The 11,015-nt window shown below is 47.9% G+C and overlaps 1 protein-coding gene across 1 annotated transcript; it reads right to left on the reverse strand.

The window, feature by feature from the left end:
* Window positions 1-279: 279 nt before the first annotated feature.
* LOC105052333 (NAD(P)H-quinone oxidoreductase subunit N, chloroplastic) lies at window positions 280-2,313 on the reverse strand. Its single transcript, XM_010933106.4, has 4 exons — window positions 1,886-2,313; window positions 822-938; window positions 614-699; window positions 280-491 (listed from the first exon to the last, which is right to left on the reverse strand). Exons 1-4 carry the CDS (start codon window positions 2,207-2,209, stop codon window positions 404-406), a joined length of 615 nt encoding a protein of 204 aa, XP_010931408.1. The 5' UTR covers window positions 2,210-2,313; the 3' UTR covers window positions 280-403.
* Window positions 2,314-11,015: the final 8,702 nt, after the last annotated feature.

Below are 11,015 nucleotides of genomic sequence, written 5' to 3' on the forward strand. Positions count from 1 at the left end.
AAAGGGATCATCAACATAAGTGCTCAATGGTTTTTTCCAAGGCCACCATGTTTAATTATATTTATAGATGTCGAATTTACTTTTTATTTCTTCCTTCAAAATAAATCCCTGATATGTATTGTTTGATCGACTGGCCTTGGCCGGTCAAGCCGAAACAACCACAGTCAGCCCATGTGGCTCAGTCCATTCATGAGCCTCCTCAGCCCAGCCTCGTAGAAATTGAATATTTTGCTCAGGATCGATATAAATTGCATTCTTGCCTTGGAAAACAAAAAGGAGTTGAAAAACTACGCATAACCTTCGGCAACTTTAAATAGAATATTAAAAAGCATAAAGTTACAAATTATGAAGAGAAAAGTTCTAAATATCCGTATCAGTTCATTCTGTTAACTGCGCCAGCCTCTCATTGCGATGGCTGTCCAATTTGTGATTCTTCTTCACTTGATGGGAGGCCCGCTATTTCTCTAAGTGGCTTCCAAAGAAACTTTCTCCTGCAATAAAATAAAAACATCATACTGTTTAAAAACGAAAAGGACTAAGAAGCTTGAACTAATGGCAATCATCATTATATCATCAAATGAACTAAAACTTCTTGAGATGGAAGCTTCATTACCAGTTACCGCATTCTGCAATGACCCTAACTTTAGGGCGAAGGCTGGGAAGCAATGCGAGGAATTGTAACTCAGCCTTTGAGAGAACCTAAGAATAACCACCAAAGAAGAGCAAGATCTTAAAGACTCTTACAACAAGTCAGAGAGCTTAACTTGGCTTCAATTAATGGCAATATTTGAGACAGGATAGATAGAGGCAGAGAGCTTAACCTTGGCTTCAATTATCCATACAACAAGGCCTTTGGCATTTGGAGGCAGTAAGGAAAGCCGGTAGTCCACCTCAGGAGGGAAGTACCATCTTGCTATGGGTTGCCGTCCCAAGTGAGGCTGCATCCGTTTTATTTTCAAGTTTAGGCATTGGTGAGTGATGGAAAGTTCAAAAAGTTGGAAGAAAATGAAGGTTGCACATGCTAATCAAAGTAATGTCTCATCTGAATTATTATCATAATTCATATGAGAAAAAGATTATTTGTTTTGGATCTCATTATATGTTTGTTTGATTTCTATTGACAGGAATAGATCAATGCATTGGAGTTTAGAAAATAGTGGCCTCATGCGCATGGGAACATATGTGATGCTTAATCTCTTTATCATATACATTCCCCTCATCCATTAAAACCACGAACTTATGATCACAAATTTGGCATTTGCAAACAACTTGACCATCGGTGATATTCAGATTTTTTTTAAAAAAATAAAGATAATGAATATATTTGAATAAGTAATAAAGTAATATCTCAAAGATAAGAAATGTGAAATTATTGAAAATTTATATTTTCTCTAATGTAGTATATACCCATTCATGGGAAAGCATGTAAGAGGTGAGAACAGTAACCAATTTAAAAACTCCACCATCAGCAATAGCATATAGCCATCAATCAGTAATTTATAGAAGTATATTAAATTAGCCCTGATAAAAGGTCAGGATCAATAAAACAAGAATAACTAATCAATGCTTGTAATTAAAGCAGGCACAACTTAATGAACACATGCATACATCACAAACGCATGTCATATACATGTAATTATGATTCATACAGCCAAGTTCTAATGCTTCTCCAATGCATGCTCACCTATGATGCTACTAAAATTTCAGGATGAGAATGTATGTGCATGTGAAAACCTTAATCGAGCTTGACATAATAATGGTGAAAAAAAATCAAATTCTTTCTCAGTGCTGGAAATGTCTAAAGTTTTATAAGCAGTATACTGTAATCGTTTGAGAAGATCTAATAAGTGGAGAGGAGAGGATGGGGTTAAAAGTTAGTACGGACGGGGCAAACGGGGTGGATCTTGGTGAGGGTGGTCTCCGGGTCGCCGAGGCCGCGGGCGGAGAGGTCGAGGAAGCGGTAGCCCTGGTAGCGGAGGCGGGTCAGGTATCGACCCTCGTACCCGCCCTCGTGCGGCGGGTATATCGCCAGCGCCTTGTGCTTCTCCACGTCCTCCTGGAACCGGCCCAGGTCCGGCCGGATGAAATCTCCTCCGATCAAGTCCGTCAGCCCGCACCTCACCGTCGCTGCCGTCCTCCGCTGCCGTCGCCGCCCGGCGGCCGTGGTCGACGGGAATGGGGAGGCCAAGCGGAGAGCTGCGGTGGTCATTCTTCTTCTTTCTCTCCCTTTGTTTTCGTCCGCTACAATCCAATGGGAGGTTTTCTTTCCGCTTCGAGCTTTCGGGGTGTGTGGTGGAAGAGTTGGGAGGAGGAGGAGTTTGTGGCGGGAAAGGGGATAAGCCGGGTCCCGCTTTATTAGCTCGCCGTTGATGGGCCACAGGTAAGCCCATGGAGCCACGAATGTGATAACGGGCCTAGCTTGACTTGCCTGAGCTTAAACTAGAGTAGTTGATGGTTAGAGATAGCAATCGGATCAGATAAAAAATCATCAATTTAAATTTAATTTATTTATTAAATAAATTAAAAATTTAAGTATGAATCTAATTTTTTTATTAAACTGATAACTCCATCCGACCCATTTGATTCATTTATTAAAAAGATCAATTTAAATTAAATAATTTAAACAGATTAAATAGATCAGTTTAAATTGATCAAAAATAGATTAAACGAATTATAAACATGTTAAAAAGATTCTTAAACAGATTAAATAGATTATCTGAATCAATTCTATGTTAATATTAAATGGGTTCAATATCTGAAACTAAATACTATCTAGATATTAAATTAAGATTGCAAGTAAGGTGGGTTGACCCGTGACCCAACCCGGCCTATTTAGACCTGATCTAAACCGTTTTGGAGGATCCGTAGAGTTGGGTAGGGCTCTAAAATTAGATCTACTCTATTTTTTAGGTCGGATTTAGGTTTACTGAATTCAAACTTGATCTAATCCGATCTAATCCATAGAAATTTTTGAATTGATTTAAATCTTAAAATAAATGATCTGATCTGGACCTAAGACCGGAGTATAGTGTATAGGATCCAGAAACAAAGCAGCGGCAGAATTTGTTATCATATTTTTTTTTTTTCCCAGCATACTTCACTGCATGCGGGTTCATGCTTTGTTTAAGGTTAGCTCAAAACTTCCATATCGAACCAAGTGGAAGATGTTTGACGTGTAACCTCCGGTCCTAAAATAATGACCATTCGTGATGACAGAAGTTAAGAGTGGATTTTGGATCCATTTCACTTTAAATCAGTGCATTTAGTTTTCTGTAATTTGACGTCTAATTAGCTTTCAGTCAGTATTGTTTTAGTTGCATGTTTTAATTGAGAATCACCAGCTGAGAATTGATTAGTCTTATCGGAAAACCTCATCGGGTTTCATTTCTCAGCCATTAGATATCGCCTGGATTCAACCCTGGAACAATCTTTCTACCACCGAAGCCATAACTGGACCAGACCGTTAAAACTTCTGTTGCAGCCAATTCCTTCGTCATCTGATCGTCAAGAACAGACACCTGTAAAGAAAATCCTCACTGACCGGAGATGTCTCCGACGGGGACCCTCCGACGCTCAAATCAGAGAGAAGACTAGGCAACAATGGAAAGAACCAGGGGCTCAGTTTGAGAAAACTTAAGAGAGCTTGAGAAAGCTTAAGAGAGCTTGAGAGAGTTGGAGAAAGCTTAAGAGAGCTTGAGAAAGCTTACCAAAACTGTTGCCTTATCCTGTTTTATAGTAGAATACGATATGGTCCCGCCATTAATAGTGCAAACAATTGGAGAGTTGTCAAATCACCGGAGGCTGTCAAATCGGCGTGGATTGTCAGGTCATCAGAATTAATCCATGTCCTTGGCAGGACAATGCCCCAGGGCGGTCGTATAGCATGTCCTTGATAGGACAACAGCCCATAGCGGTTGTACGGCGTTTGGACGGACTGGCCGACTATATATCGGTATTCGGCTATCGGGACGTTGGGTGATGACTCGAAAACACCGTCGGTTGATCTGGTGTCTTGTGGAAGTCGGACGTCGGCCGCCACCCCCGACAGTGAGTCAGTGATATGGGTTAGGCCGTTCAGTCGGTTGGAAACAGTATTGGTCTGTTTGGCCGGCATACCTTCGGTCAGATATTGTCGGCAGTCATTGTCGGAGTCGTCTGTCCATCCGATGGGTAGAGTCAGACATCGGTCGGACCGTTCCGAAGATAAGTCGATATATAGGGGTCGGCCGGTATATCCCAACAGTTGTCCCCCCACTCCTGAGTCCGATGTCGTGTTGGCCCGCATGAACATGTGGGCGATGGCCTCGGGCGGAAGGAGCGACTTTCCATCACGTCATGCCCCGACTCTAGCGACCATACCAATGGACGATCTGGTGTCAGACGTCTCATTGGGAACGCAAACCATTGTCGGTTAATTAATTCCAAGACGCGATTTTTCTGCCACATGTCAGGGGGCTATTGAGCCGAAATCGTTCATGCGGATAGAGGCGATGTGGCTCGATCTGGGATAGGTGCGTCGAACCGTCGGACCGAGGAAGGGCCCAGGCGCTGCCATGTGTCGACATCCGGGAAACTTTCGTTCGGCGCTCTTTCATCTCGACCGTCGAAGGGCCTTATATATATGCGGCCACTTACATCCAAAACTTCACTTTTTACTGTCTTGTTTCTGATGCTGAGGCCCCGTCAAGTTATCTCCCAGTTCCAGGTAGCTGTTTCCGTCCTCCTTCTTTGAAAGCTCTTCTCGAAGTTTTTTCATTCTTGTTTCTTTGCGTCCTTACTCCCTTGGTATTTTCCTTTTTGTTCTCTTTTCTTGGGACTAGCATTATGGCTAGAACCTCTCTCCGAGAAAGTCAGTCGGGAAACCCGACCGATGATTCTCAGTCGACCTCGGAGGTGGAGGCTTCTTCACTTTCGGGGCTGAATGTCGAATGGCTTAGGGAGTAGTATGGTATCCCGGAGCAGTTCGGGCTTTTTGCCCCTGGGGCTGAGGGTCGGGTTAACAACCTGCCTCCGGGTCAGGTGGCCTTTTATGTCGAGGACCTTCGGGCAGGTCTTCGCTTTCCGATTTCGGAGTTCGTCCGAAGTGTCTTGGATTATTACGGACTTTGTCCGACGCAACTGGCGCCAAACTCAGTCCGGTTAATAATCAGCTTCGTTTTGTTGTGTCGGCTCTTGCCGACCTTTTTTCGCATCTCTCTCTTTTGGGTGTTCTTTGTCCTCCGACCCCACCCGAAAATCCGAGGGTGGTGGTTCTTCAATCCTCGGAAGGGTCTTTTGTTCATTATCGATCTTCCATCATCGATCCATGGGTGGAAGAATCAATTTTTCTTTGCTTCTTCTTCACTACCCTGGGGGTTTTCTTCTCGCTGGGGTGACCCTCGAACTCAGCCGAACGAAAATAGTCAGGTGGAGGTAGGAGACTGAGAGAACTTTCACCGACTGAAGGATGTGTCGGTGCTGAAGCAGAGAGAGCTCGTCACCGAGCAAGCTCTATACGATGCCGGTCTGAGTTCGATTCTCCGTTTAGGTACAGTTCGGTCTGTCGGTCATCTTCTGGCTTTTTCATCTATCTTCGGACTTATGCTAATCTTTCGTTGAAATTGCAGGCATGCCGTTGAGAGTAAGAATAACAGATGTCGACATTCGGCAGCACGCGGCGAGAAAGAGACCGACGTCTGGGGCCGGACCTTCGCGGCCACCCAAGAGGCCCCAGACATCATCCCAATTGCCGTTGCGACGGCGACTGCGCAGCCCGACACCGAACGAGCGTCGGGCCTTGAATCGATCATCGCCCTATCGGCGTCGGTGGTGCCACCCGAGGCACCGTTCGAGGAAGGGGCGACAGAGGGGGCAGCCGAAGGAGTGTCAGTGCCCCCGCCTGTGGAAGAGGTTCGGATCGAAGCACGTGAGCTCAAACGGCCCACGGTGGCTCCCGTCGTGCTCTCGGGAGGAGCTCAGTCGAGTTCAAGCTTCCCAACTTTCTCCGACCTCAGGGCCTGGGCGACTGCTCGGGGGAAGGCTCCGATGGCGCTGGTGGACGACTCAAGGTCGGTGGACTGCATTACATCGTCTGATGCTTGGGTTCCCGAGGTAGCGTCGGCCCTGGCCGACCATAATTTGGCCAGGAGGTTGTGTCAGGCAACCATTCTTCCGACCGACTGGAAGCTCTTAAAGAGTCAGTCGGTGACCGAGATGCTCTCTTCATTCTACCCAACCATGATCAGAGTGAGTTCTTCTTTTTCTTTCCTCTCCATTATTATTTTCATCGTTTTATTTTTTTGTCGATCGGCCTTCCATTTGCAGCTGATCTACAACATGTCCGAGTTGGAGGCCGGGTACCGGAGGTTCGGCGATGTCCGGACGGCCTGAAAGAATAGGGTCGAAACCGCCGAAGCTGAGAAGGCGACGCTGGTGAACTAGCTGAAGCTGTCGGTCGACCGCGAGGCTAGGCTCGAGGAGGAGATTTCCCGACTCACCAATGGCCTAGCCACCTTGGAGGCCGAACTTCAGTCGGCCCACGAGCAGGTCCAGTGCAAGATACGTTCCATTCACCGGCTGCGGCGTGAGCGGGATGGCTGCATCAGAGAGCTCGAGGTCGAGAGCGAACAACTTTGGGTTAGCCTGGAGAATCTGGCTAAGGTTGAGGAGAACCTGTCCTCCGCCCAAGTCGACGCCGACATAGCGAAAGCCGAGGCGGAGTCGGCTAAAGAGGTGCTAGGCTGGGTGGTGGAGGACTTTCACGGCTCGGACGAGTACCGGAAGGAGCTTCTCGAGAGCGGCTTCGCCTCCTACCGGATGGGGTATGAGGATGCTCGGGATGCAATTCAGAGTCTGCACTCGAAGCTCGACCTGAGCAGATCATCCCTCTGGGATCAGAGGACCGGGCTGCAGAGGAGGAGGCCGACCCAATGTCGGAGGGTCCAATGGCTGCAGAGGAGGCCGACCCTGGGCCGATGGAACGAGCTACCGAAGGTGAGGTGGCTCCAACCTCCGGTCCCACTCCGACCCGAGCAGGTACATCGATTGCTCCCGAACTATTTCCGGTGCAGGAAGTCGATTTCGACGAATAGTCAGAGTGTCTACTCCGTTGTTTTTGTATTCTTTTATTTTTTTGTTTCGCCTTTGATACTTGTAATCGGGCTTTGATCCAATTTTGTAAGTCTAATTTCAACTAAATGAAATCAAAGACTTTTCAAACTTTTTCTCACATGTGGTTCAAAATGTATGTCTCGTCGAGCCATCTCCGAGAGTATAGGTCGTAGCTCCGACATACCTCGTTAGGACATTCGGTAGGATCCAGCGTAGTTGATCAAGGTAGTCAGTAGCGCACGCCATGCTAAGGGCAAAGCAAGCCTCGATCGCAGGCCGACATCCTGACTGTCGTACAGGTTGCATAAGATCTGATGGTCGAGAGTTATCCCGACTGTAGGTCGAGTGTCTGTCGCCCGGACCTTGGTCGAACGTGCACGTCGAGTCGGGTGTCGGCCAATCTCCGAATGTAGCATATCGACACGATCATTGCGTAGAATCTGATAGTCGAGTAGTGTCCGACGTATTCGAATAGGATAATGATGACAAGTCAAATATCCGTTGTCCGGCCCTTGGTCGGGCGTGCACGTCGGGTCGGGTGTCGGCCAATCCCCGAACGTAGCATGTCGACACAATCATTGCGTAGAATCTAATAGTCGAGTAGTGTCCGATGTATTCGGATAAGATAACGATGACAAGTCGAATATCCGTTGTCCGATCCTTGGTCGGGCGTGCACGTCGGGATGTATGATAAATGGTGGCAAGCCAAATATCCTTCGATCGATCGTGACCAAATCGGCATGTCGCGAGTGCGACCGCAGTCGTCTTGGCATTTTGCCCTTCTTAGTCGAAGCTGAGTCGGCAAGTTAGCCAGCCGTGTTGATCGAGAGTCGACTGTGGAAGGAGCGCGACTTCAACTTAGAGAGGTTTCATCGCCAGCGCTGGCCTTCCGTTAGTGTAGATAGAACAGTTCTCGTTAGAGTCCGATATGTTATCGACGATCGGGCCGTAGGTTTCCAATGAAACGTTGGGCCCAAGTCGAGGCGTCAGGACCCGTGCTTCTGGCGAGGGCCGACCCTCGATGGAGAGCCGAACTTTGTAGACTCTGAGGTTTTGAAATTGAGTTATATTCTGAACAAAGGTATACAAAATTCACTGATGATATAATTTCAGGTTGTCGGCATTCCAAGTCCGAAAAATGATCGTCCCTTCCAGGATCTCAAGTCGGTAGGCGCCCGGCCTGCAGGTGTCCGCTATCTTATAGGGTCCTTCCCAGTTCGGAGACAGTTTTCCTTGATCCTAGAGCTTCGAGACTTCCACCTTCCTTAAAACCAGGTCTCCAGATCTGAAGAACTTTGGCCTAACTTTAGCATTGTAGTATCGGGCCACTCTTTGTTGGTAGCAAGCCATGCGGAGTTGAGCATCACGTTAAAGCTCGGGTAAGAGGTCCAAGTTAGCTCTCCGACACTCGAAGTTGTCCAGTTCACAGTATTGCTCAACTCTAGTCGATGGTAGCCCGATCTCTAGTGGGATCATTGCCTCCATCCCATAGGTCAAATTGAAAAGAGTTTCCTCGGTCGGGACATGGGGTGTCATTCGGTACGCCCACAGGACCGAGTGCAATTCTTCGACCCAGAGGTCCTTGGCTTCATTCAGTCGAGTCTTCAATCCATGCAGAATGGTTCGGTTGGTCACTTCGACTTCTCCGTTGGACTGTGGATACCCGATCGAGGTCAGCTTGTACGTAATATGAAATCTCGCACAGAACTCTCTGAAGTCATGGTTGTCGAACTGTCGCCCATTGTCGGTGATGATAGTGTGTGGCAGTCCTAATCTGAAGATGATGGACTTCTGGATAAAATCTTCCATCTTACACTCGATGATTTACGCCAGGGGTTCGGCCTCCACCCACGTGGTGAAGTAGTCGATTGCGACAACTATGAACTTTCTTTGGCCAGATGCTAGGGGGAAGGACCGAGTATGTCGATTCTCCATTGGGCGAAGGGCCACGGGGCGATAATGAAAGTCAGCTGGTTGGCGGGCCGGTATTGTAAGTTGGCGTACTTTTGACATGGCTCACACCTCCGAACCAAGTCAGCCACATCTTTTTTCATGGTGGACCAGTAGTAACCTTGCCGTAGGACTTTGTAGGCCAAGAATTTACCCCCCAGGTGACTTTCACAGATCCTTTCATGCACCTCTCTGAGTGCGTAGTCCACATCCGTCGGTCCCAGGCACCTTAGCAAGGGAAGGGAGAACGACCTTTTGTAGAGTCGTCCGTCCATCATTACATATTGGGAAGCCATCCATTGGAGTCGCTTGGCTTTTGCGGGATCCTCGAGGCTGGTTCCGTCAGTCAGATACTGAACGATCGGATCCATCCAGTTTGGCTCGGTCGTCAGTTGTAGCACCTCCTCAGCCCTGTCGATGCTCGGTTGCTCGAGACTCTCTACGAGTGTCTGGCCCAAAGCACCGTAGGTGGATGTCGTGAGCCTGGAGAGTGCGTCGGCTCGAGCATTTTCCATCCTGAGAATGTGGGAGATCTTGAAATACTGAAGGTGTGCCACGAGATCTCTCACCTTCTGAAAATATTTCATCATGGTCGGATCTCGTGCTTCGAATTCACCTTTGACTTGCCCCACAATCAGCTAGGAGTCGGAGAAGACTCTAAGGCTGTCGATCCCGAGCTCCTTCACCACTCTCAAACCAGCAAGAAGTGCTTCATACTCGATTTGATTATTGGAGGCTTTGAAGTTGAATCAGAGGGCGTACTCAGTAACTACTTCCTCCGAGTTGGTAAGCAGGAACCTGGCCCCGCTCCCTTGGGCATTGGAAGCTCCGTCTATATGCAATACCCAGGTTGACCCGAGGTTATATTCAGAGGTCGCAGCTTCTTTGGAGCTCCCATCTTCCGATATTTGGTCGGTTGTCGGGCATTCCGTGATGAAGTCGGCTAGGACCTGAGCTTTCAGAGCAGGTCGCGGTCGGTACTGGATGTCGAACTCGCTCAGCTTCACCGCCCATTTCGCCAGTCGTCCTGATGTATCGGGGCGATGGAGGATCGCCCTCAAGGGCTGGTCGGTGAGGACCACGATGGTGTGTGCTTGAAAATATGGATGGAGTCATTGCACGGATATGACCAAGGCAAATATCATCTTCTCCACCCTTGAGTACCGAGTTTCGACTTCGTGGAGCACTTTGCTGGTATAATATATGGGTTGGTGAGTTCGGCTCTCGTTCTCTCGGACGAGTACCGAACTAACCGCCTCTGGGGCGGTAGCCCAGTAAAGGTACAATATTTCTCCAACCTCTATCTTTACAAGCAAGGGTGGAGAAGTCAGATACTTCTTCAAGTCTTCGAAGGCTTGTCGGCACTCATTCAGCCAAGAGAAATCCTTTGTCTGCCTCAGGGTTTTGAAGAATGGAAGGCATCTCTCAACCGACCGAGAAATGAATCGGCTGAGTGTGATGATCCTTTCATTGAGCTGCTATACTTCCTTTTTGGTGTTCGAGTGTCGTATGTCGATGATCACCTTTATCTTCTCGGGGTTGGCCTCAATTCCGTATTGAGAAATGAGAAACTCGAGAAACTTCTCTGAAGGCGCACTTGGTCGGATTTAGTTTCATTTGATGTTGCCGAATAGTGTGGAAGGTTTCTTCCAAGTCTTGGACATGATCTGAAGCCTGCGCACTCTTCACCAGCATGTCGTCCACGTACACCTCCATGTTGTGCCCGATTTGAGCTTTGAAGATCTTATTGACGAGGCATTGGTAGGTGGCTCCGACATTCTTCAGACTGAAGGGCATCACTCTGTAGCAGTAAAGGCCCTTGGCGGTCATGAAGGCCGTATGCTCTTCATCCTCGGGCGTCATCTGGATCTGGTTATATCCGACGAAGGCATTCATGAAGCTGAGTAGTCGATGATCGAACGTCGCATCCACCAGTTGGTCGATCTTCGACAGTGGGAAGCTGTCCTTCGGGCAGG

This window comes from Elaeis guineensis, chromosome 10, assembly GCF_000442705.2.
Source record: "Elaeis guineensis isolate ETL-2024a chromosome 10, EG11, whole genome shotgun sequence".
Taxonomy (NCBI): domain Eukaryota; kingdom Viridiplantae; phylum Streptophyta; class Magnoliopsida; order Arecales; family Arecaceae; genus Elaeis; species Elaeis guineensis.

Bases quoted from the DNA above. Each gene is read 5' to 3' on its own strand.
- LOC105052333 (XM_010933106.4), bottom strand. From the start codon at position 2,209: ATGACCACCGCAGCTCTCCGCTTGGCCTCCCCATTCCCGTCGACCACG. The intron at 939-1,885 runs GTCCGTACTAAC...AAACGGATGCAG, and splicing joins AGATCCACCCCGTTTGCCCC to CCTCACTTGGGACGGCAACC. The intron at 492-613 runs GTAATGAAGCTT...ATTTTATTGCAG, and splicing joins ATTGCAGAATGCGGTAACTG to GAGAAAGTTTCTTTGGAAGC.